Source organism: Ochotona curzoniae, unplaced genomic scaffold (genome assembly GCF_017591425.1).
Source record: "Ochotona curzoniae isolate NIBS_2020 unplaced genomic scaffold, NIBS_Ocur_1.0 contig_4264, whole genome shotgun sequence".
Taxonomy (NCBI): Eukaryota; Metazoa; Chordata; class Mammalia; order Lagomorpha; family Ochotonidae; genus Ochotona; species Ochotona curzoniae.
Window position 1 is genome coordinate 17,040 of NW_024466198.1, and position 26,547 is coordinate 43,586.

Consider the following 26,547-nt stretch of genomic DNA (forward strand, 5'->3'; position numbering starts at 1 on the left):
TTCTTTCTTTCTTTCTTTCTTCCTTTCTTTCTTTTCTTTTCCTCTGTCCAAACCTTTCCTACAGAATCTCTTCCATGTCCAGTTCATGGACATTATAATGTGTATGTGATAGAAGATCAGTTAATAAAGACGCTTACATTCTCTGCCTCAGCTCCTCTCTTCACGTGTATTGGTAGTCAATCTCTCGTTTTCACTTCCCCTCCATCTCTCTGTTCCTCCCCGTTTCCCCTTCTCCTTCCCTTATTCCCTCCCTCTCTTTTTCTGCTTTCTCAAGATCGCTGTTCACTTCTCAGTGTGGAGGAAATTCAAGTCATCGTTGAAATCTATCGCTAACTTATGGGATCATACTCTTCTCAAAGGCCACAATACTGACCCCCATCACTTGGTCACAGGGCTAAATTACTTTATATACTTTCTGTGATGGAGGAGGTGTAAGGTCAGTCACACCCAGCTTTCCATAGGAATAGTTCTTGAAGACAGACATTTTCTTACTTGATATGTATATGTACATGTGCATATATACATATATGTGTGTGTTTATATGTATATGTTTGTTTTCTCATGTGGCATTTAATTTACCCCAAGGACTACAGTTGATGTCCCCATTGATTAATCGGTTGGTTATAAATCACTTGACTCCCAAAGGTGTCCCACGAATGAAGCTGGGCATAAACAAAATAAAACCAAGAGAAAAGCACCCACTGTTTCATAATAGAGGCCTATAGAGCAATTTTGACACCAAGATGTTTGCCTACCACCACAGCTATCCTAGCAAGATCTGACATTCCCTCAAGTCCCTACACCATAGTTTCCTCTCTTTCTGATGAATGGAAGTCTCTCAGTCATTGAGATGCATTTGGTCATGCGCGAGACTTCCAAAAACTCCCCATTAGGAAGTCTTTGGCCCATGGCAGAAACAGTATCAGAGCAGCCATGTTTTATCTATTTCTATCCAACATGAAATAGCCTAGTACCATTGATATAAGTGATGGTAGTACCGATCATTCCTGTAGCAGTGGAGGCCCTCAGTTGGAGGAGCCTGAACCTCTGCTTCAGAGGCAGCATGAACTGGATTTGAATCCAGGTTCCAGGAGTCCTGTGTCTTAGTAAAATTTGTCCTTTCCGCATTGCTCTGTTTCCCTCCTTGTTGCTCAGGGACCCCAATAACAACATGCTGGCTACTCTTGAGAATCAGTCATGCAGCAGGCTCTCAGATCTTGTTTGTGATCCCAGGAACACAACTGGCGACTTTCCGAGCATGAACACAAGCATTACAGACATGAACGACGTCACGCAGAACGGAAGAGGTGGGACCACTATGCCAACACGTGACAAGCTTCACCTGATTCTGCGCTCACTGACCTTCATCATCATCCTGGTCGGGATGGCAGGAAATGCGACTGTGTTATGGCTCCTGGGCTGCCGCATGCGCAGGAATGCCTTCTCTGTCTATGTCCTCAACCTGGCTGGAGCCGACTTCCTGTACCTCTGCAGCAGCTTTATAAGATACCTCATAAATTACTTCGGTTTGCACTCCATCTATGTTTCAAAATATTTCTGGCCCATTTGGATCTTTTTCTACCTTGCAGGCCTGGGCATCCTCAGCGCCATTAGCATGGAGCGCTGCCTGTCTGTCCTGTGTCCTATCTGGTACCGCTGCAGACGCCCCAGGTGCCTGTCTGCTTTCCTGTGTGCCCTGCTCTGGGCGCTGTCCTTGGTGCTGAGCCTCGTTAGAGCTTATTGTTTCCTATCTAGCAATTGGAGCTGGGAGAAGTGTAGGATAATTGACTTCTTCACTGCAGCATGGTTGATATTCTTATTTTTGCTTCTCTCTGGGTCCAGCCTGGCAGTGGTGTTCAGGATCTTCTGTAGCTCACGGAAGTTTCGGCTGACCCGGCTGTATGTGACTGTCCTGCTCACAGTGCTGGTCTATCTCCTCTGTGGTCTGCCCTTTGGCATCTATTTGTTCCTCTTAATCTGGATTGATAGTTTTAATAATAATGCTCCTACCTATTGTATTCTAATTCTGATTCTCTTGTCCTGTGTTAACAGCTGTGCCAACCCTATCATTTACTTCTTTGTGGGCTCCTTTAGGCAGCGGAGGCAGGGACAGACTCTCAAGCAGGTTCTTCAGAGGGCCCTACAGGACACCCCTGAAGAGGGTGACAGTGGGAGCAGTCTGCCCCAGGGAACCCTGGAGATGTCAAGGAGTGGTGTAGTGTAGCCTGATATTCCCTCTGCACTCACAGAGATGTGGTTACCAGAGCCAGCTCTGCCACTGTCAGTTTGCAGTCTTGTCTTCAACAGGAGACTGGAAGCAGTACATCAAAGGTCTGAATTTATGTGGTCATTCATTGCATGTGCCACAAGCTGAACGAGTGCTCCATTATGACATACATCCTATGCCTGTGTCCTATAATTTCTCTCTTGAAATTGATAAGCAATTAAATCTCAAAATATCCACTAAAGAGATGTCTTCCTTAATTTTGGCAGTCCTTAGAATACCCTTTAGTTTCATGAGTGTTATTTATAAATTATTTGTTTAGTGATGATTCTATCAAGCTTGTGAGAAATATCCATTGACCAGATGTGGATTACCATGTTACACTTCATTGCTTTCATGATATCCAGTCATAAATTTCTAAGCCACATTAATCATCATCTGTGTTTAGTTAAGGATGGAGGCAGGTGGTTTCCTTTTTCCTGCCCTCTATCAGCACCAGCCTACTTCCTTCTTCATCTTTTATTGGTTTCTGGGGCTCTTTCATTCTTCAAGCAGGTTTCCAATGCATTTTCTTATTATCACTATGCTTCTTGAGGCCAGGATCTCTGTCTTATTAATCTTATTTCAAATATCTCACAGTATTTATTACAAAAATTGAATTAAATATGAATACTTCATGTTCTAAATATGTATATATTCTATTCAAATATGTCAATTTTAAATCCTGCATGATTTCAACATTTATTATTTTGAGACTTAATTATAAGGAGTGATATTTAAGAACTGCAGCAGCATTGCTGATGAACTAGCAAATAAGTACATCCGTGTGCTTCAACCTCCCTCACTCACCAAATGATCAATTTTTGAGTGTTTTCTTCTCGGTCTCTTAATCTTTCTTTCTTGCTGCCCCAAAGAGAATTACAGTTAGTTTTTCTTTCACCAAATTTAATTTGTGCATGATATTTTGGTTATATATTTAGAATCATATAAGGTGCATCTTTTTCTTTTTGTCTACTATTTTACTGACCATCCTGGGTGGAGTAGTATCCATTTCATTGCATTCTGTAGATGAACATGTATAAGCTGAATATGATTTCATTGTATATTTGTAGCACACTGTAAACGTTTCCTGTTGATATCCTTGTTTTTGCTCTGTTATAAAAAATTGTGTGCACATTCATATTTCAGTCTTTGTGTGACCATATAGTTCACTCACTTGAATAAAAACATGTAGTGTAATTGTTGGAGGCGTAGCAGCTTGTGGTTTACTGTGTAAGACAAATGCCTAAGTTGTGTGTAAAGCGGTTGCACTATTTCACATTCCCACCAGCACTACATGTCCCACATGCTCCCAGCAAATACGGCAATGTCAATCTTTTGTTATTTTCTATTCAAATGTGTTGGAGTGTCATGCTTTTGTGTTTTAACTTGCATTTCTCTAATCACATAAATGTTAGTATATTTTAATTTATTTATTGAGTGTGTATTTTTTAGTGTGTGTAAGTTTTTCTCAATTTTAAATCTTTCTTTTGCATTGTATATTTGTGAAAGCCTTGAGATTTTGTTTACTTTTTTCAGAGGGAGAGAAAAAGAGAGAGCAAGTGTAAAATTGCTAGAGAGAGAAAGAAAGAAGGAGAAGGAGAAAAAAGCATTCTCATCTCTGGTTCATTTACTAAAAGCTTGCTCTACTTGGGATATATCAAGACTGGAGTCAAGAGCTAGGAATACAATCTGCATCTCTCACATGTGTCCTGGAATTCCAGTTACAGAAATCATCACCACTGTGTCCCAGGGTCTGAAATGATTGGAAGCTGCAGACAGGAGCCAAATTCAGGAACTGATTTTAAAAATTTTACTGGGGGATGCAGAGATTCCAGCATTTATTCCAGATGCCCACTCTGAATGGTAATACAGTCTTAATGTAAGCCTTCATGTGTTATGTGCATTATACAATCTTAATTGGTAGTTTGATGCAGTGGGTTCCCACCTTTTCCCTCTTTCCACTCTAATCCTTATACAATTTTTCCTATTGCTATCTTTCTGCTTTATTGTCATATATTAATTAAAGCTAGTGAGTTAATACAATGCATTTTAATAAACTAAAGTCTGTAGTCAATATTATGGTTTGCTTGTGTGTTGTTCAATTCAATGGATTTTCACAAATGAGAATGGTGTGAAACTACCATCATAGTTGCATAGACAATAATCTCAGATATCTGTGACTCCATCTATTCTAATTTCTGGCAATCAATATTGATTTCCTGATATGAATAATTGTTTTTACTGGTACCCTATTTTAAATCACATATTAGATACCTTGTTCAGAATAGCCTCTTGACAATTTGCATTTAAGTTCTTCCCTTTATATTTATAGCTTAGTATTTTATTTGTTCATGCTACTGAATGCAACTTCATTTTTTAATGTTCAGTTTATCCATTCACCTAATGAAGAAGATTGTGTTTGCTTCCACATTTTCGCAATTATTATTAAATGTGACCATGAGTTTTCAACTCATTGGGTAAATACTTAGGCTCATGGTTTTTGGATTTTTGCAGTAAGTATGTATTTTGTGTTATATTAGTTTCCAGACTGGTGTTAACCATTTGTTATAGCCGTCAATAATGTGTAAGAGTTTCTTCTATGCCACACTCCCCTAGGAAATCAGATTCATCCATGTTTTACATGTTAACCTTTCTATTTGTTGTATAGTAGTGTCTCACCTTTTTACTTGAAATCATATATCAACACATCAGAGCAAGTGCAATTTTTCTATGCTTATTTACCCACTGAACTGTTTCCTAGATGTGCAGTCTTTTGAGTCCTTTTAGTCAATGGAAGTTTTGTTATTGGGTTACTTGCTGTGTTATTGCTTCATTCATAATAATTCTTTATTAGCAGATATACAGAGAGGAGGAAAGACAGAGAGGAAGATCTCCTATCTGATGATTCATTCCCTAATTGACCGCAACAGCAGGAGCTGAGCCAATCTGATGCCAGGAGCCAGGAGTTTTTTGCAAATCTCCCACGTGGGTGCAAGGTCCCAAAGCTTTGGGCCGTCCTCGACTGCTTTCCCAGGTCACAAGCAAGGAGCTGGCTAGGAAGCAGGGCTGCCGGGCAAAGAACCAGCACCCATATGGGATCCTGGGCATGCAAGGTGAGGATCTTAACCACTACACTATCACGCCAGGCACAGATTTTAAAATTTAAAGATATCTTCCACCTGCTGCCTCATTCCCTGATGATTGAAATGACCAGGGCTGAGCCAGCCTGAAGCCATGAGCCAGGACCTTCATCTGGGTCTTCTCTCTGGGTATAAAGACACATGCTCTTGAGTCATCTTCTGCTGCTATTCCAGGCAAATAGACAGAGAGCAGGATTGAAAGTAGAGCAGCTGGGACCTGAACCAGTGCCCATAAGGGATGCTAGAGTTGTACACAGCAGTTTACCTACTATATCACAATGCTAAGTCTGCGGAAAACATGCTATACAAAAAAAAAAAAGGCAGAAAGTTGCAAGTGACTAATATGTACAGTGTTTTGCCTAAAGAAATAATACTTGGATAAGGGAATAAAACAGTAACAATTTTGGAGAGAGTTTCAGGAAATATAAAGCTCTGAACAATGTGCTTCAGTCATAGAAATATGAAATGTGAAGTGGAAAGATGAGAGAAACATTTGAGTTATATTTGTGCATTTGGAAAAAGGCTATTAAAATTATTGTAAGAGTATACTTTGTTGTAGGAAAAGTATAGTCTAAAATTCTGTAGCATAGCGTGGTAGAGGAAGTTATTAGAGATTAGGTCATTAAAGCTCTGGTATTATTGGTGAGGAGGACTGATTCGGGGACAGGTGTTCATCCACTACCTCACAGCAGCAGGAAATGCTGTCTCAGAACTCCTCCTCCATCAACAAACTATTCTTGTGTGACTTTCTCCACTTTTTGCTGAATGTGTATTCCCTGGGTCTTCAATATCTTCAACAGTTGTTGAGCATATCCTGTGGACACAGAAAGTTCATTTAATCAATTAATAAATAAATGCGATATAGTCCAGTGGATTAATACAATGTCTCAACTAAGAGCAGTTAATTACATCTCAAAGTGACTGCAGCACAGACACACGATGGAAATTATTAGAGAGAAGGCTGACACGTTGAGCTGCCTCTTAATGATCTGTAAATAGTGTGGTTAAAAATCTGATAAAATGTGACAAATGATGTATGTTATGTGCTAAATTCCCTATGTTTTCACAGCACTCAATATATTCAGTAGTTAATATTGATAAATGAAAATGGAAGTATAGTTTTGTTATGCAAAGCTTTAACACTGTTAGTTTCTAAAACATCTACTGATGAAATCTGTACATATTGTTTGATATTGGGAACTGAAGTTAGACACACTTTCTATCTTATTTTATATACCTCAGTTTCATTTGAAACACAACACAATTAAATATTGGACAATCAGGTGAACCAGGATATTCAGGATCTTGAAGGCTAAATTGGAGAGGGATACTGCCCTTATCCATGACTCCTCACAATGATCAATGGGTCTGCTTTCTGCACAGACTCACAGTATGTAATGATGTACACTAGGATCTCACAGGGAGAGGGATTGTACGAGGCAGGAAAACCAGAGGCTAAAATTAGTGTTTGGAATGATTGTAAAAGCCGAGAAACATCTTGTGAGGATTCTTGTCTTACAGTCTCACTTGTGAGTGCCCCTAAACAGGAAATCACAAGGCTATATAGCATCTTGATAAAGCTCACTTGGTTACCAGGGTTCCCTAAAGCTCCTGCAAGCACCTTCCCATTCAGAGTGTACAAGAGTATCTTTTGCTGTTGGCCAGTTTGAGGCAAACTTTTTGTCAACCCCCTGCTGCATCAAGAGAACTGTTGATAAGGGAAGAATCTGGTGATATCTTAATTCAAAGGCAGCTTTGGTTTCTCCCTCTTATTCCACATTCTGTGGAATTAGTTGCTGAGGGGTGCACCCAGCAGCAATTATCAGGCAATTTGGATAATTGTACCAGGGATGGTTATACATCTGGATGGATTCACTCAGGTTATCAGTCTCTTCCTATAGTTTCCTTCACTCTTCAGGAATTCACATTTGTAAGTGTGGAGAGAAATTAAAGATGATTTAATGGAGAGTGAGGGAGGAAGAGAGAAGGAGAAACAGAGAGAGAGAGAGAGAGAGAGAGAGAGAGAGAGAGAGAGAGAGAGAGAGAGAGAACCTTAATCTACTGACTCTTTTCCCAGACAGCCACAACAGTCAGATCTAGGCTAAAGCTAGAAACTAAAGCCAGGAACTCCATCTCATCACCCCCATGGGTGTCAGAGCCCAGAGATCCTGAGTCATCTTTTGCAGCATGCTAAGGTACATTAAACATAATATTGGTTGGAATTAGAATTGTCAGGGCTCAAGTAGGGTTCCTGATATGAAATTTTAGCTTCACAAGTTGGAGTTGTCACTTCATGGAAATTCTGGCCTACAGATTTTGAAAAATATTTTAATTCTGGTGAAATATAGTAGACTGTGTTATTTTCCTAAAAGTGAACTATGGCTTGCCTCCACTTAGCATATTCTATTCCAATTCAAAAATTTTGTTTTCATTATACTTTTAGAACCACTAATTATCACAATAGTAAATACCATGCACACTTCAAATGTGTTACTGAAGAGTTCAGTGTAGGAACTTTTTTTAAAAGAGTGAGTGGATCTAAGGCAGTCTGGCAAAGAATGATGAAGCTCCAAGGGCAAGGAGTAGTGCAAAACTCTTCCACTTGTCTACCCAAAGGGGAATGGGAGGGAAAAATTATGAGGAATCAGAGTGAATTGTAGTAGTACTTGTGACACTACTTCTTACTATGGACAAGGATCATAAGACTAGGACAAAATCTTGGGTAGAGAGAACTGTTGCTGTCATTTCACAACCAGAAAATAAATTTACTTTTTAAAAAAGGTCTCAAGGGAGACCTTTATTGATGTGCTCTTTTCAATGAGTTAACTGGAATAGTGAGGGTACACATCTCGCTTATGAAGCACAGAGATGTCTCCTCCAGATGCAAAGAAGATGGTGAAGGGCCAGCATGAGAACCTGGTGCTCATGGAGAACATTTATTTCTCCCTATAGCTTCCTGTCCTGTGGTAGTCCCCAAAAACTGCCTCAGTGGAATTGGATCAGTGTTTGATTCTAGCTTTCCCAAGTGTGTTGCTTATACCTACTTATCACATGTAAGCTTTTGAAATTTCTCTCACTGTCACTATAAATGTCTTCAGGATTAAAATGTAGTTGAAACAAAAAGGGTGGGGGATATTTTCCAGCTTTGTCGGCTTATTATTTTGACTGAACAATGTGCCTTTAATATTCCCTAACTGCCTCCTGTGTTCAGCCCCATTCCACTTCCACCTCTCCCTTGCCTGCTTTAAACTCTTTAAACCAAAAGAAACTCACTGAGTACTGGAATTCCTACCTAGACTTTGAGCTTAAATTCTCCAAGATGTTCAGGAAAACTATGAGCAGTTACTGCAAGGGAAGTATAGATGACACAGCCATATTAACTGCCTTGAGGGATAAGGAATTCTTGCAAATCCTTTCACCAGTTTGTTCCACAGAAAAAGTCACAATGACTTTTTTTCTTCTTGTGTGCTTCCTTGGTGACTAATTTCAAAACATTTACTAAAAGATTTCCATTAAGGCCCTGAGACATGCATTGATTTTACTAATTGGTTACTCACTGAATAATGGACAGGACAAAGTCATTTCCTGAGGACTTAAACCTCAGCAGCTGAGCCCTTTGGAGATCAAGAGGTCTGGTCTTCCCCACAGCTTCACCAGAGCTCACATTCCCTGTTAAGTCTCTGAGTCATGACCTGCTGTCCTCCTGGTGAGAGGAGTCTCTCAGCCACTGCTGTGGCCATGCTCATGCCTGGGCTCTGTTATCCTTCATGTCAGATCCCCATTATTAATAATTGAATGGTCCCTGAGGGCAGGATCTGTGTCAGATTTACCTTTTATTCCAAAGAATTCACAGCATTTGTCATATTACTTTAATTATACACTAATTGTTGAAGTTTCTATTATATATGCATATTATTTTATTTCTGGCATATATCAACATGTATATTATTGTTAATCATAACATAATGATAAGGGAACATGGTGAAGGCATGATAAGTGTCAAATTGATGAATTTGGCTAATGGATACACTCTTGTGATTCAAATTGCAATAAAAATAGAAAATGAATTGAGGGGAGGAAGATGTTATTATATTCTTAGAATTGTGCCTGTGTCCTGTATCTCTTTGTAATTATATCATATTAACATGAAAAAAATAAAGTATCGAAGTGATTAAAAAAGGAAAATAAAGATGTTTGCAGGCAAAATAAAAAAATAAAATGTTTCCAATTTTTGTTAGTTACTTTGTACCTTTGTTAACATTCCCTGCTGCCCTCAGGGATAATCACAATTACAATCTCTATCACCAAGATTAGAACTTTTAGCTCTTTGTGGTGTCCCAAGAATTAGGCCATTTTTCATAGCTTTTTCAGGTCACAGACCGAAAGGTTGTTGGGAAGTGGAGTAACCAGGACATCAACTGACACCCATATGGGATCCTGGTGTTTGGAGGCAGAGGATTGAGCCACCGAGTCATTGCACCAGGACCTTAATTTTTTTAAGTTTCTTTTTATTATTTATTTGTATAAGGTTTCATTGTTTCTTATTGTTCTTGTTGTTCTTCTTCTTCTTTTTCTCCTCCTCCTCCTCTTCCTTCTTCTTCTTCTTCTCTCTCCTTCCTTTCTTTTTTCCTTCCTACCTTCATTCTTTCTTTTTTAAAATAGAGGGTGGAAACATACTTTCATGCTCTAGTTCACTTTCACTTGCCTTTGAGAGCTGGGACTTTCAGGACTTGATTCAGGATCAAGTAATGAAACCAAGGTCTCTCACATGAGTGGCAGATCCAGTTACTGGACCTTTAGCACTGTCCCAGTGGTGATGCATTGCTATCGATATGGCATTAGAAACAAAGCCAGAAGCTGATTCCAGGTACTCCACTGTGGGATGCAGGATTCCAGTCAGGATAAACATCCATTTCCCTTACATGCATTTATTGATAATAAGCAAAAACCCTCATGAACACGTTTTTAATATTCATCCAGTTGAACTATATGGCCACAACGGTCAAAGCTGAGCTGATTCAATACCTGGAGCCAGGAGCTTCTTCCAGGTCTCCCACACAGGTGCAGGATGCCAGGTCTTTGGACCATCATCCACTGCTATCCCAGGACACAAACAGGGAGGTGGATGGGAAGTGGGGCAGCATGGACATGAATCAGCACACACGGGATCCCAGCAAGTTCAATGTAAAGATATACAGACAGAGCCAATTTGCCAGGTTCACCATCTGATAAATTTTAGAATCAACATTTATGTTCCTAAGTTCCAAAAGACCAGAAAAAGTTTTATTTGCTTGAGAATTTTGTATTCTCTTGATACTGGCTTGTATTGTCAATTCTATTTTTTTCTGTATTCTTTTGTGTCTTCACCCTGTTGGGTGCTATAATACTACATTGCCCTTTCTGATGATTGCAATGACAAATTCCGTTTTTGTCTTTGGCCATCCTTGTGGTCTAGTGGATTTAACTACTACCTACAATGAAGATATCCCATGATGGAGTGCCAGTTTGAGATCCAAATGTTCTGCCTTTGACCCAACTCTCTGTTCATGTGTCAGGGAAGGCAATAGAGGCTGCCCCAAGTACTGGAACCTCTGATATTCCTTAGATACTCTGGGATCCTAGCTTCAGCTTGGATGAGCCCCAGCCACTGTTGATTTAGATAATGAGCCCGAGAAAAGAACCCTCTCTTCTTACCTCTTTCTCTCTCTCTTTTTTCAAATAAACAAGTTTGCAAATTTACAATATACGAATGCAAACTCAAAGCTCATAGATTGAAAAGACATTGCAAGGATAATAATAGTACTGCAAGAAACTTTATGCCCATTAACTTGATGAATCAGTGAAATTTCAGAAAGGCTTAAGAGTGTCTACAAAGACTCACATAAGAAGAAATAGATTGAACCCTGCTGTGAGGCCTAGCAGCTAAAGTCCTTTCCTTGAAGGCACCGGGATCCCATATGGGCACTGGTTATAATCCCAGCTGCTCCACTTCCCATCCAGCTCCCTGCTGTGGCCTGGGAAAGCAGTCGAGGACAGCCCAAAGTCTTTGGATTCCTGCACTTATGTGGGAGATCCAGAGGAGGTTCCTGGTTCCTGGCTTCCGATCAGCGCAGCACCGGCTGTTGTGGTCACTTGGGGAGTGAATCATCAGACTGAAGATCTTCCTCTCTCTCTGTATATCCTCCTCTCTGTAGATCTGACTTTGCAATCAAAATAAATAAATCTTAAAAAAAAAGAAGAAATAGTTTCTGTGACTATTTTTATACAAGGAGTGTTGAAAAGCTCCCATGAAAATAAAAAGATGAACAGTGACTACAGTGCCAGGTTGAATGAATAACATTCAAAATACTAGAAAATCTGATTTTTTATGAATTTGTGGAGCAATAAGAGTTTTCTAACCATGTTCATAGCATAATAAAGTGGTCCAGCATTAAGGAGACAATCTGGAAGGTTCTCACAGTGCTAAAGATAGGTTATTTTAACAATCAATTCATGCAAATGAGTAACCAACAATGATTTGGAAACGCCTGGCTACATAAAAATCTATACATTTGTTTTATGCAGTTTTAGTTAAATTTTTTTTCAAAGGGAAAGCAAGGTCCTCGTAAGATAGAGCAGAGTAACTTGTAAAGAATTTCCCAGAGTAAAGTTCCATAAGGACCTTTGCTGTTGATGGGGAGGACTGATTGCCCATTGCAGCACAGCACTAGAAAAGGCTGTGTCAGCACTCACTTCCACCAACACATACGCTTTGCAGGAGCTCATCCCATTGCTGCAGGAGGTAAAAAGACTTGAGCTTGTGTGTTGCTTATCCAATGTCCCAATGCCTTCAACAACGCTGGACATGATACAGGCATCAGTAACTAGGCTCTAATAAGTAAGCAAATCAGTAATTGGAAGCTATTTCTGTGATTAGTTTAAATGCTTCATAGCTAAGTCGCTTGTAATAGACACATGAACAAAAACATAAGAGATAAGGCCAGATATATGTTTTAGATGATCTGAAATTTATCTACTGAACAAATGTGATATGTAGAGAGAAATGTGACAGATAACGTATATGATATGCTAATTCTCTCATCTTTCATAAGGATATTCAATACATTCAGCTCTTAATATTCTCAAGTCAAGAATGGAGGTGTAGTTTTCTTGTGCAAAGCTATATTAGCTTTTAAAAGATGTAATCATGGGAATTGTACATTGGCTGCTATTGAGAACTGAAGTAAAAGTAAAATGACTTTCCATTTGATTTACTCCAGTTTCATTGAAGCACAGCTAACTCGCTTATGTCACTTTTTTCACTAAATTAGAAAAAAAAATCTGGTGAACTAGGACATCTGGGAACTTGAATATGAAACAGAAGAGGGCAGACTAGCCTTGAGTATGGTTGCTCACACTGCTTAGTGGGTATGCTTTCTGTATAGACTCCCAACAGGCAGTGAAACATGTCAGAATCCTAACAGAGAAAGGCAACAGAGGGGGCAGGAAGAGAGGCTAAGATAAGCAATAGGGGTGAGGGACAATGCTAAGAATGGTCTTGTGAGACTTGCTGTCTGTCACTGACCTTTGCCAGGGTCCCTGTACAGAAAGTCACAGGGCTGTTCAGCATCTTGATAAGTGTCACTCAGTCACCAAAGTTCCCGACAACTCCTGTAGTGACCTCCTCCCCACACAGAGGCAGACAAGCATCTTCTGCTGTTTGCCATCTCAGAAAGTGCTTTCTCTTGAAGCCTCCACCTGCAGCAAGAATGATGTTAAGGTAAGAATCTTCTCAGGATTCATCTTACACAGGCAGCTCTGTTCTTCCCTTTTAGTACACATCTTGTTGAATTCATCTCAAGGTACACCATCAGCGAGAATCATAGCTTTGAATGCTGGTAGCATAGATGATTAGAAAGTAACGAAAAGCACTCATGTGTTAAGTACTCTCTTTGTCTCAAACCATTCAAATATACAAGTATAGAGAGAAATGCCTAATGCAATTTGAATCAAGATAGCGTGTCACCACAGAGTATCAAATGTAAACTGTGGTAACCTTTCGTTTGCACAAATTTTATTGCAATTCAGAAGTTTGTACTTCAGTTGCCTTGAACCTATAATTGTCACAACAGAAAAGCCAGGTTATGCTCTGAAGTGAAAAGTTCAGTGGAGGAATTGTTTGCATATGAGTGAAAAGCCTAAGGGAACTGCAAAAACATTGATGAAGTGCTAGAGTTAATGAAATTTGGGGATCTCTAGTTATTAAAATTTAATGAATCGTATGCATTGGGACAGAGGTAAACTTGGGACAGGAAACCAAGATCCAGAGCTGAAACTGCTCGTCACCTGGTGGTCTCAGGTTAATCTTTTATAATTCTTATCCCCAGATTATTATGTTTAATACAAACATAGCAATGGGAGATTTCTTAGGGACACGAGCCAGAGACTAGAAACACAACAATGATTAATCATGTGTACCTGCCCCAGGAAGGTCCAGGCATTATAGAATCTGAGTTTAATGAGGGAGATAAGACACGGAAATGAACTTCACAACACATTTATAAGCAGAGTCAAGCATAGAAGGTCAGGTTGCCTGGAGGACACATGAGTGGTTGTGGTTTTCTCTAGCTTCTTCTCATCCAGCTAGAGCTGCAGAAATGAACTGCAGGTACAATGGATACCTTCAGGCGAATGATGCTAAGCTGCACACACAACAAATGGGACATTCTCTTTGCATTAGGAGGCTTGCTGCCCCATGTAAGTCCTGTCCAGAGTGTAGAGATTGAAAGCTCTTTTTTGTGCAGCAGAAACTTGATAATTGGCTTCTATTCCAGTCTCTTCTACTTATCTGCTCACATCCTGTTCTTACTACTTTTGATCTTTGCTAAAATTAAGTTTTAAAAATATACAATTTTGATATCTCCTTTGGATAGACTTGAGCATTTCTTTTTGTTTTGTTTTCTTCCCTTGCCTTGTGAGGTTGCTGTTGAACTGTATTAGTGCAAATGCAAGTCAAGTTAGGGGGAAAAAAGCTCTGGGACAGGTGTTTGGCAAATCAATTACAAGACTGCTTGAATGCCTACATCCCAGGTTGTATTTCCTTTGTTCAGTCCTGCCTCTGTTTCTAATTGCAGCTCCATTTCAATGTGTATCCTTGGGTGTTGCAGTAATTGCCAGAGTCCAGCTTCAGCTGAGTTCAAAACTCAAAAAGGGTGCATGGAATAGGTCTAAAGAAAATTCACAGATCAGTAGAATTCCAGAATCATAATGGACAATGCAAGAAAGCTGTCCGCTTTGTTTATGCAGAACCAGTCAAACTCAGGCTTAGACTTTTTATATCATGGTCAAGTAGGTGCTCCAAGGATAATTCTGCCGTTTGTTTCACCTTAAAGCAGGATGTTATCCATCCTGACCCTGTGGTTAGGGAGTTCTCAATAGATGGTACATATCAATCAGTAACACATTCCTGCTACAATCCTCATCCTACAACTTGGTCTTGAATCATTTAAGGAAGGAAATGCATCACAGAAGGAGGGAGTTAAAGATCAAGGAAAGAGGGAAGATTCCCACTACACCTGGGGACTTAACACCCTTGATTAGTATATAATCAATGGGGACAGCCCAGACAGCAATAATAAAAGGTTCTTTTGCTAAAATGGTATCAGCAACATCAACTTCCAAGCTCATATTGATCAACTCTGCAGAGGCAGACTATAGCTAAATAGATTACAGAAATCCCAGCGGGGTTGTCCAGATGTCCATGCATAGGGAAGTGAAAATACCTTCAGGTGGATGCAGAGACATCCTCCATGCCCTGCCATGCAGTGTGAGATTCCTTGCAGCCCTGACTCCAATGGAAAAATACTCTTCATACTTTCATGTCTTCCACACTCACGTCAGGGACCTCAGCGAGTGACGGTGTCTAGGGAAGGGCTGGATTGCATTTTGGGCTCCTGGCTTCAGCTTGGTTCTGTTTTGACTATGGAGTATATTAGCAGATGGAATTTACTCCTGCAGCTGCCTGCAGTTAACTCTGAGTTTGGCAAAGGGTTTTGTTCCTTTGCAGGGAAGTCTTCAGTAATATTCATTGTGCCTTTGTCTCTTCTTTTGTTCTTAGTCATTGTACTTCTAGTTAACAGATTCATCTCCTTGGGGCAGGTTTCTAAGCTCTTTCACAGTTCTAAGGTTACTTATTGCAATTGGTACACAGCTCTTTGTTTGCAGTCACTTGTGCCACTCCCTCCAGCAAATTCCAGGTCTGGCTTCTTGTGTTAGATTTCCACAAAGAACTCCGTAGCCCCAGTTCCTGCTCTCCAATCTCAACTCCTGTGATACCGTGCTGAGGCTGCACCGTTGATTTTGCAACCTTTGTACCATTTCCAGTTGGAGTAGGTCCCAGGAATACAAAGACACCACGTGTCCTATATAGCAAGGTTATTGTTGGTGGTAATCTTGCCAAAACAAGTTGTGGTGCCAATCTTGACAGAACCTGTTGGCTGTTAGGGCTGATGACCACACGTACCTATTTTGAACCATACAATGCCATAGTCAGTATTATCTTTCTGTGGGACCAGTGCAATGCACTGAGCTTGGTGAGTTCTCAGTTCAGCACATACATAGCTCACTGATAGCCCTGTAGTCTTAACTTCTTTGCCACACCATACAAAATGGTGCCTAATATGCCACTACTAGAGTTCTTGATCTGCTGGTCATCTGGTCTGAGGACTACTTGGACTTATCCTGTGTGGAGCCTGTGGGATGCCACATTGTTGCAGTTCACTGAGCCAGAAATGAGTTTACTTGCAGCTCAGTGCCTGCGCAATACTGTCTATGGTCCTTCCTTCCTTAAACAAAATGGTACCTGATAGAGCTCAAGGATGTGAACTGCATTGTGAAATCCACTGTGTTTCCACACTGCCTGTCTGAGATCTGCTGCTCTGCCTCTGCTCCTGGACAAATGAAACAGCCCAGGAGGATGGGCAGATCTTTGTCTGGGTTCACCTCTGAAACTCCCAGTGAATGTCCTGTCCCAGCTTGTTTTTGGTGGAGTTCTGTATGCTGGTGGAGTTCAGATTACAGTTCACTGAATGCCGTTGGGGTATCAGTCACTGCAACACCACACCATTGTGTCTGCTGCTTTCCTGTGTCTTTGTCTCCAGATAGCCTTCTGCTGTTGTTCTGTCCTCTATTGTTTGCTGGCATATGCCCCCTTTGCCTCACACTGACTAATATTTCTCCTGTTTAACCCTATTCTGCCATCTTGATTCTAGCCCAGATCTGATTTTTTTTTTGTTACTGCTCCTGACAGGAATTAAAATCTTGCTCCTTTTTTGACAGATATAACTTGTTAATATTGATAAGTCAAAGATAGATGTAAAGTTTTATTATGTAAACCTAGACTCTCAGCTTTTAAAACAGTTAAGAATGGAAGCTGTGCACACTGTCTACTTTTAGAAAATGAGATCAGGGGAGACTTTACACTTCATTTTAAAATCCATGATGCAGGTGGTTCAGAACCTTGAACATCAAACAGAAGAAATGCCTCTTGTAGCTGTGAGCATTCACTTTCCCTGTAAAGGCTGTTTCTCTAAAAGCTCACAGGAACAACACAACATGGCACAACTCTCACAAGAGAGGAGTCAGACAGGACAGGATACAAAGAGGCCACAACGGACAGGAGTGAGGGCAAATCCTGAGGAACATCTCATGACTTTTCTTGTCTCACTCTCATTTGCCGGTGTTACTGTTCAGGAAATCACAGGGTTGTTCCAGGGTTTGATAAGCCTCATTCAGTCACCAGGGTTCCCTTGAACGCCGACATGCACCTCCACAACCAGAGGGTCATTTAGCTTCTCTGCTGATTGTTCTTCCTTCTCAACTCCCCCCTTGCAGCAGAAAGAATGATGCCAAGGTAAGGGTTCTCTCAAGAATCATTTTCTTTTAAAGATAGTTTAAATGTTGTGTTTTATTCTACATTCTTGTTTTCCACTGCATTTATTTTTTATTTTTATAATTTTACCTCTTTCTATTATTATCATTTTATGATAAAGATCCATAGGCTCTGGAATTACCCTTACCCCCTCCCCAATGAGTTCCTTAATACACAGTCAAATGCCCATTATTGTGGGCATGGACAATGAGACAGAGAATCCAAATTCTTATTGTCAAGATAGAGTAAACAGTTTCATTGGGAGTATTATTCTATATTCTGATGAATTGTCTTTGACTACACTCATCAGAAAGTCTCATTAACATAGGATGCCACCAGTAGTGACAAATGAATGCAGCAAAACAAGTTGTCAATATTTGCTCTCCTTTTCTCTTTACTACTTAAATCTGAAATGTTAGAAACACTTGAAAAGTTTGTTAGTTTGACAAGTTTGGTTGTGTGCAGTTATAGTTTTTGAAACTAAACCATCATTAACCTCAACTTTATTGGTTTTTAAAATGCTTATTATCATTTAACCCTACTATCTGTAACTGTTCCAGCAGAAAATCTAATACAGAGTTTGAACAGATCATTTGGAGGCATTCAATAAAAAGACTGTTTACAACACTCTGAGTACCAACTAAGAATTAAAAGTTTCCATAAGGAAATTCATAGTGGAAAGTTGTTTCCATTGCAAATACTGAGAGGTACAGGGAAGGGAACTTCATGAGAATAGAGTGTAGTTCAGCTATAGCTGTGGTTATAGGAAAGTGCCTCAGGACAGGACTGACTCTCTTAGCTAGAGGGACACTCCCACTGTCAGGTCACAGCTTAGAAGAGAGATTCCAGAAGTTAAGGAAAAAATCTCCCTTTCTTGCATCCTTTCCTTCTTATCAATGAGTCCCTTTCCCTGTAAATTTGTCTGTAAACGAACTTCAAAGCAGAATAATAAACAAATTATTGTGCCATGATTAAAAAGGCAGAATTTCCCCAAAGAGTGTTAGAGACATTGTGGTTTTCCCCTACCTCGTCATCCAGCCAAGCAGGGCTGCAGACTCAGTGCCTGTGACAGGTGCACTCAGGCCTTGGTGCCAACTCTGCACCCTTAGTGGAGGACACATGCTGTCTCCACTGAGTCATATTTCCTACTGTGAATCCTCTTCAGTACACAGCAAAACACAGCTGTCTGTCCTGCAGTGAGAAGGGGCTCCACGCCTTCAGTTGCTCTTTCCCATCTGTCATCTATTCCCATCTCTTATTCCAAGATCCCATGCTAATTCATATTAGGACTGAATGTTTTTTAAGTCAAAACTCTAAAAATCTGAATATTCCATTCAACATAATTTCATAGTTATTTTCATCCCTCCCTCTTCATATATATTGACATCAAGTCTTAGCAGTGAGACTGCAAGGCTGGTTAAGGACAAGGACAGCGATGAAGAACTGTGGTTCACACCCAGGCTGGAGCACTACTCTTTCCAAGATCTGCAGCACATAATTCAGTCTGTTTTGCTTTGACTGTGGAGTTGTAAAGTGAGAATAACAACAATAAGCATGCTTTTTTTATGTGGATGGGAGTTGTGAAGATAATAGACTAGTTCTTCCTCAGAAGGAGATTTATTTGAGCATCTCTCATTTCACTCATAGCTTGAGAAATTCAACCCTGTTTCTATTTGTGTCACTTTCCCCTTAGAATCCTCTACACAATACTTTAATGAGGAACGCATAATCCACCAAAAAGTACCTGGGGGAAATGATAGGTGGATTTAAAGATTGGAAGTGATAGAAAAATCACTCAATAATTCCAAACAATCTTTTTTCTCTCTTTATGCAATGTGAGGACTCCTTAAAGCTTTAAATGACACTTGAGGTTTCTGAGGATGTCCTCTTCAGTAAAAGTCAGGTTGGAACATTCTCCCAATCAAGTAGCAAAGGAGAACACAGATCCTTGCTGAAGGAACTCCACTGAATTTAAGATCCCTCAAAATTCCATGAAAGGAATCCCCAGGCATAATTATAATTATAAAGTGAATCAAATGGCATGAATAAATGATCAAGGTGCCCTGGGGGATGTGAGAGAAGTTGTGACTTTCCTCTGCCCACTCACTAAGCACACTAGGGCTGTCAAATTGAAGGCAAAGCATGATGTATGTATTCAGATCTTGGTGTCAGCTCTGCACCTCCACAGAGGCCAAATCCTTTTGCACTCAGAAGCCTGTTGAGCTGTGTGAGTCGGATTCAGACTGCTGCCCTTTCTGCGTTAGGAAGGAACCTCTTGTCTTCAACTGTTCTTTCTCATTGGCTTTCAGTCCAATCTCTTCTTACATTGTCAAAAACTATTTCATATAACCTCTCAAATGTACTTAAGCAAGGCTTTAAAATTCCTCATTTGTGGCACTTGATCAGGGATCTGACTTAAGTATGACTGGCTGAGTTTTCTCCCAATCTGTATGCATCGTTGACACCAGAATATAACTGTGTGCATATATTCTAAGGGCATGAATTGGACACAGACGTGTGGATTCACACCCAGGCTTTATCACTTACGGGCCCAAGACATGCAACACAGCACTCACATTTTTGGCGGTTCTCTCTTCATAACTTTAAAGAGAGAATATTAACACTACTTACCCCATGTGCTCTGGAGAGCATTAAGAAAGGATATTCCTGAGAAGGAAACGTTAGCTGATGTTACTTCACTCAATTTGAGTAATTCCCTTGTCAGCTGGAATGCTATGAACACTGAGTCATGCTTTCTAAAATGCTGCAATGGGGCTTCTTTTCTTTTCTTTTCTTTTCTTTTCTTTTCTTTTCTTTTCTTTTCTTTTCTCTTCTCTTCTTTTCTCTTCTTTTCTTTTCTTTCCTTTTCTTTTCTTTTCTTTTCTTTTCTTTTCTTTTCTTTTCTTTTCTTTTCTTTCCTTTCCTTTCCTTTCTTTCTTTCTTTCTTTCTTTCTTTCTTTCTTTCTTTCTTTCTTTCTTTCTTTCTTTCTTTCTTTCTTTCTTTCTTTCTTTCTCTTCCTTCCTTCTTTCTTTGTTTTTTTCCCTGTTTCCAAACCTTTCCTACAGAATCTCTTCCATAAATGTTTTCATAAATATAGACATAACAGTTCATGGGCATTATAATGTGTACGTGATAGAAGATCAATTAATAAAGACGCTTACATTCTCTGCCTCAGCTCCTCTCTTCACGTGTATTGGTAGTCAATCTCTCGTTTTCACTTCCCTCCATCTCTCTGTTCCTCCCCGTTTCCCCTTTCCCTCCTTCCCTTATTCCCTCCCTCTCTCTTTTTCTGCTTTCTCAAGATCGCTGTTCACTTCTCAGTGTGGAGGAAATTCAAGTCATCATTGAAATCTATCGCTAACTTATGGGATCATACTCTTCTCAAAGGTCACAATACTGACCCCCCCATCACTTGGTCACAGGGCTAAATTACTTTATATACTTTTTAGGATGGAGGAGGTATGAGGTCAGTCACACCCAGGCTTTCCATAGGAATAGTCTTGAAGTCTTTTCTTGATATGTATATGTATATGTACATGTGCATATATACATATATATGTGTGTGTTTATATGTATATGTATATGTTTGTTTTCTCATTTGGCATTTACCCCAAGGACTACAGTTGATGTCCCCATTGATTAATCGGTTGGTTATAAATCACTTGACTCCCAAAGGTGTCCCACGAATGAAGCTGGGCATAAACAAAATAAAACCAAGAGAAAAGCACCCACTGTTTCATAATACAGGCCTATAGAGCAATTTTGACACCAAGATGTTTGCCTACCACCATAGCTATCCTAGCAAGATCTGACATTCCCTCAAGTCCCTACACCATAGTTTCCTCTCTTTCTGATGAATGGAAGTCTCTCAGTCATTGAGATGCATTTGGTCATGCGCGAGACTTCCAAAAACTCCCCCATTAGGAAGTCTTTGGCCCATGGCAGAAACAGTATCAGAGCAGCCATGTTTTATCTATTTCTATTCAACATGAAATAGCCTAGTACCATTAATATAAGTGATGGGGTACAGATCATTCCTGTAGCAGTGGAGGCCCTTAGTTGGAGGAGCCAGAACCTCTGCTTCAGAGGCAGTGTGAACTAGATTTGATTCCAGGTTCCAGGAGTCCCATGTCTTAGTAAAATTTGTCCTTTCTGCAATGCTCTGTTTCCCTCCTTGTTGCTCAGGGACCCCAATAGCAACAAGCTGGCTACTCTTGAGAATCAGTCATGCAGCAGGCTCTCAGATCTTGTTTGTGTTCCCAGGAACACAACTGGCGACTTTCTGAGCATGAACCCAAGCATTACAGACATGAACGACGTCACGCAGAACGGAAGAGGTGGGACCACTATGCCAACACCTGACGAGCTTTTCCTGATCCTGTACTTGCTGACCTTCATCATCATCCTGGTTGGGATGGCAGGAAATGCGACTGTGTTATGGTTACTGGGCTGCCGCATGCGCAGGAACGCCTTCTTGGTCTATGTCCTCAACCTGGCTGGAGCCGACTTCCTGTACCTCTGCAGCAGCCTTATAATAGACTTCATAAGTGGTTTTGATTTGTTCTCCATTGACGTTTCAATACATTTCTTCCCCTTGTTGATCTTTTTCTACCTTGCAGGCCTGGGCATCCTCAGCGCCATTAGCATGGAGCGCTGCCTGTCTGTCCTGTGTCCTATCTGGTACCGCTGCAGACGCCCCAGGTGCCTGTCTGCTTTCCTGTGTGCCCTGCTCTGGGCAATGTCCTTGGTGCTGAGCCTCGAGGCAGGGAATGACTGTGGTTTCCTATTTAGCAATAGGAACGCTGAGAAGTGTAGGAAAATTCTCTTCTTCATTGCAGCATGGTTGATATTCTTATTTTTGCTTCTCTCTGGGTCCAGCCTGGCCGTGCTGTTCAGGATCTTCTGTAGCTCACGGAAGTTTCGGCTGACCCGGCTGTATGTGACTGTCCTGCTCACAGTGCTGGTCTATCTCCTCTGTGGTCTGCCCTTTGGCATCTATTTGTTCCTCTTAATCTGGATTGATACCTTTTATTTTGATGATATTATCTATTGTATTCTAATTCTGATTCTCTTGTCCTGTGTTAACAGCTGTGCCAATCCCATCATTTACTTCTTTGTGGGCTCCTTTAGGCAGCGGAGGCAGGGACAGACTCTCAAGCAGGTTCTTCAGAGGGCCCTACAGGACACTCCTGAGGAGGGTGACAGTGGGAAGAGTCTGCCCCAGGGAACACTGGAGATGTCAAGGAGTGGTGTAGTGTAGCCTGATATTCCCTCTGCACTCACAGAGATGTGGCTACCAGAGCCAGCTCTGCCACTGTCAGTTTGCAGTCTTGTCTTCAACAGGAGACTGGAAGCGGTGCATCAAAGGTCTGAATTTCTTTGGTCATTGCATATGCCACGAGCTGAACAAGTGAACCATTATGACATACATCCTTTGCCTGTGTCCTATAATTTCTCTCTTGAAAGTTTGAGATAATTAAATCTCAAAATATCCACTAAAGAGATGTCTTCCTTAATTTTGGCAGTCCTTAGAATACCCTTTAGTTTCATAAGTGTTATTTCTAAAGTATTTGTTTGGTGAATTTTCCATCAATCTTGTGAGAAATATCCATTGACCAGATGTGGATTACCATGTTAGACTTCTTTGGTTTCATGATATCCAGTCATAAATTTCCAAGCCACATTAATCATCATCTGTGTTTAGTTAAGGATGGAGGCAGGTGGTTTCCTTTTTCCTGCCCTCCATCAGGAAGTGTTTATTTCTCTCTTCGTCTCTTCTTGGTTGTCTGGGGCACTTTCATTCTTCAAGCAGGTTTCCAATGCATTTTCTTATTATCACTATGCTTCTTGAGGCCAGGATCTCTGTCTTATCAATCTTTTATTTCAAATAACTCACAGTATTTGTTACATGAATTGAAATAAACATGAGTACTCCATGTTCTAAATATGTATATATTCTATTCAAATATGTCAATTTTAAATCCTGCATGATTTCAATATTTATTATTTTGAGACTTAATTATAAGGAGTGATATGAAAGAACTGCAGCAGCATTGCTGATGAATTTAGCAAATAAGTGCATCCGTGTGCTTCAACCTCCCTCACTCACCAAATGATCAATATTGACTGTTTTCTTCTATATCTCTTAATCTTTCTTGTTGCCCCAAAGAGAATCACAGTTAGTTTTTCTTTCACTAAATTTAATTTGTGCATGATATTTTGTTCATGTATTTAGAATCATATAAGATGCATCTTTTTCCTTTTGTCTTCTATTTTACTGACCATCCTGGGTGGGGTTGTATCCATGTCATTGCATTCCATAGATGAACATATATAAGCAGAATATGATTTCATTGTATGTTTGTAGCACATTGTAAACGTTTCCTGTTGATATCCTTGTTTTTGCTCTGTTATAAAAAAATTGTGTGCACATTCATATTTCAGTCTTTGTGTGACCATATAGTTCACTCACTTGAATAAAAACATGTAGTGTAATTGTTGGAGGCGTAGCAGCTTGTGGTTTACTGTGTAAGACAAATGCCTAAGTTGTGTGTAAAGTGGTTGTACTATTTCACATTCCCACCAGCACTACATGTCCCACATGCTCCCAGCAAATACGGCAATGTCAATCTTTTGTTATTTTCTATTCAAATGTGTTGGAGTGTCATGCTTTTGTGTTTTAACTTGCATTTCTCTAATCACATAAATGTTAGTATATTTTAATTTATTTATTGAGTGTGTATTTTTTAGTGTGTGTAAGTTTTTCTCAATTTTAAATCTTTCTTTTGCATTGTATATTTGTGAAAGCCTTGAGATTTTGTTTACTTTTTTCAGAGGGAGAGAAAAAGAGAGAGCAAGTGTAAAATTGCTAGAGAGAGAAAGAAAGAAGGAGAAGGAGAAAAAAGCATTCTCATCTCTGGTTCATTTACTAAAAGCTTGCTCTACTTGGGATATATCAAGACTGGAGTCAAGAGCTAGGAATACAATCTGCATCTCTCACATGTGTCCTGGAATTCCAGTTACAGAAACCATCACCACTGTGTCCCAGGGTCTGAAATGATTGGAAGCTGCAGACAGGAGCCAAATTCAGGAACTGATTTTAAAAATTTTACTGGGGGATGCAGAGATTCCAGCATTTATTCCAGATGCCCACTCTGAATGGTAATACAGTCTTAATGTAAGCCTTCATGTGTTATGTGCATTATACAATCTTAATTGGTAGTTTGATGCAGTGGGTTCCCACCTTTTCCCTCTTTCCACTCTAATCCTTATACAATTTTTCCTATTGCTATCTTTCTGCTTTATTGTCATATATTAATTAAAGCTAGTGAGTTAATACAATGCATTTTAATAAACTAAAGTCTGTAGTCAATATTATGGTTTGCTTGTGTGTTGTTCAATTCAATGGATTTTCACAAATGAGAATGGTGTGAAACTACTATCATAGATACATAGACAATAATCTCAGATATCTGTGACTCCATCTATTCTAATTTCTGGCAATCACTAATGATTTCCTGCTATGAATACATTTTAACTGGTATCCTATATGAAATCACATATTAGATACCTTGTTCAGAATAGCCTCTTGACAACTTGCATTTAAATTCTTCCATGTATATTTGCAGCTTAGTATTTTATTTGTTCTTGTTAATTGATGCAACTTCATTTTTTAATGTTCACAGTATATCCATTCACAAAATGAAGAAGATTGTGTTTGCTTCCATGTTTTGGCAATTATTATTAAATGTGACCATGAGTTTTAACTCATTGGGTAAATACTTTGGTGCATGGTGTTTGCATTTTTACAGTAAGTATGTATTTGGTATTGTATTAGTTTCCAGACCGGTTTTAAACATTTGTTATAGCCGTCAATAATGTGTAAGAGTTTCTTCTATGCCACACTCTCCTTGGAAATCAGATTCATCCGTGTTTTACATGTTAACCTTTCTATTTGTTGTATAGTAGTGTCTCATCTTTTTACTTGAAATCATATATCAACACATCAGAGCAAGTGCAATTCTTCTATGCTTATTTACCCACTGAACTGTTTCCTAGATGTGGAGTCTTTTGAGCCTTTTGCTCAATGGTAGTTTTGTTATTGGGTTAATTGCTGTTTTATTGTTTCATTCATAATAATTCTTTATTAGCAGATATACAGAGATGAGGAGAGAAGGACAGGAAGATCTGCTGTCCGAAGATTCATTCCCCAATTGGCCGCAACTGCCAGAGCTGAGCCAATCCGAAGCCACGAGCCAGGAGTTTCTTCCCAATCTCCCACGTGGGTGCAAGGTCCCAAAGCTTTGGGCCATCCTCTACTGCTTTCCCAGGCCACAAGCAAGGAGCTGGATAGGAAGCAGGGCTGCCGGGCAGAAAACCGGCACCCGTATGAGATGCTGGGCATGCAAGGTGAGGATCTTAACCACTACACTATCACGCCAGGCACAGATTTTAAAATTTAAAGGTATGTTCCACCTGCTGCCTCATTCCCCAATGATTGAAATGACCAGGGCTGAGCCGGCCTGAAGCCATGAGCCAGGACCTTCATCTGGGTCTTCCCGCTGGGTACAAAGACACATGCTCTTGAGTCATCTTCTGCTGCTATTCCAGGCAAATAGACAGAGAGCAGGATTGAAAGTAGAGCAGCTGGAACCTGAACCAGTGCCCATAAGGGATGCTAGAGTTGTACACAGCAGTTTACCTACAATACCACAATGCTAGCTCTGCGGAAAACCTGTTATAGAAATAACAAGAAAAAAAAGGCAGATAGTTGCAAGTGACTAACATTTACAGTGTTCTGCCAAGAGAAAGAATACTTGGATAAGGGAATAAAACAGTAACAATCTTGGAGAGAGTTTCAGGAAATATAAAGCTCTGAAGAATGTGCTTCAGTCATAGAAATATGAAATGTGAAGTGGAAAGATGAGAGAAACATTTGAGTTATATTTGTGCATTTGGAAAAAGGCTATTAAAATTATTGTAAGAGTGTACCTTGTTGTGGGAAAAGAAAATTCTCCCAAAAACTGAAGCATAGGGAGTTAGAGGAAGTTATTAGAGATTAAGCCATTAAAGCTCTGGTGCTATTGGTGAGGAGGACTGATTCTGGGGACAGGTGTTCATCCACTACCTCACAGCAGCAGGAAATGCTGTCTCAGAACCCCCTCCATCAACAAACAATTCCTTTGTGATTTTTTTCCCACTTTTTGCTGATTGTGTATTCCCTGTGTCTTCA

The 26,547-nt window shown here is 40.0% G+C and overlaps 2 protein-coding genes across 2 annotated transcripts; both read left to right on the forward strand.

The window, feature by feature from the left end:
• Positions 1-1,258: 1,258 nt before the first annotated feature.
• On the forward strand, positions 1,259-2,224 carry LOC121159478 (mas-related G-protein coupled receptor member X1-like). Its single transcript, XM_040984638.1, has one exon. It carries the CDS (start codon positions 1,259-1,261, stop codon positions 2,222-2,224), a length of 966 nt encoding a protein of 321 aa, XP_040840572.1.
• A 19,379-nt stretch (positions 2,225-21,603) lies between these two features.
• On the forward strand, positions 21,604-22,575 carry LOC121159479 (mas-related G-protein coupled receptor member X1-like). The gene has a single exon (XM_040984639.1). It carries the CDS (start codon positions 21,604-21,606, stop codon positions 22,573-22,575), a length of 972 nt encoding a protein of 323 aa, XP_040840573.1.
• Positions 22,576-26,547: the final 3,972 nt, after the last annotated feature.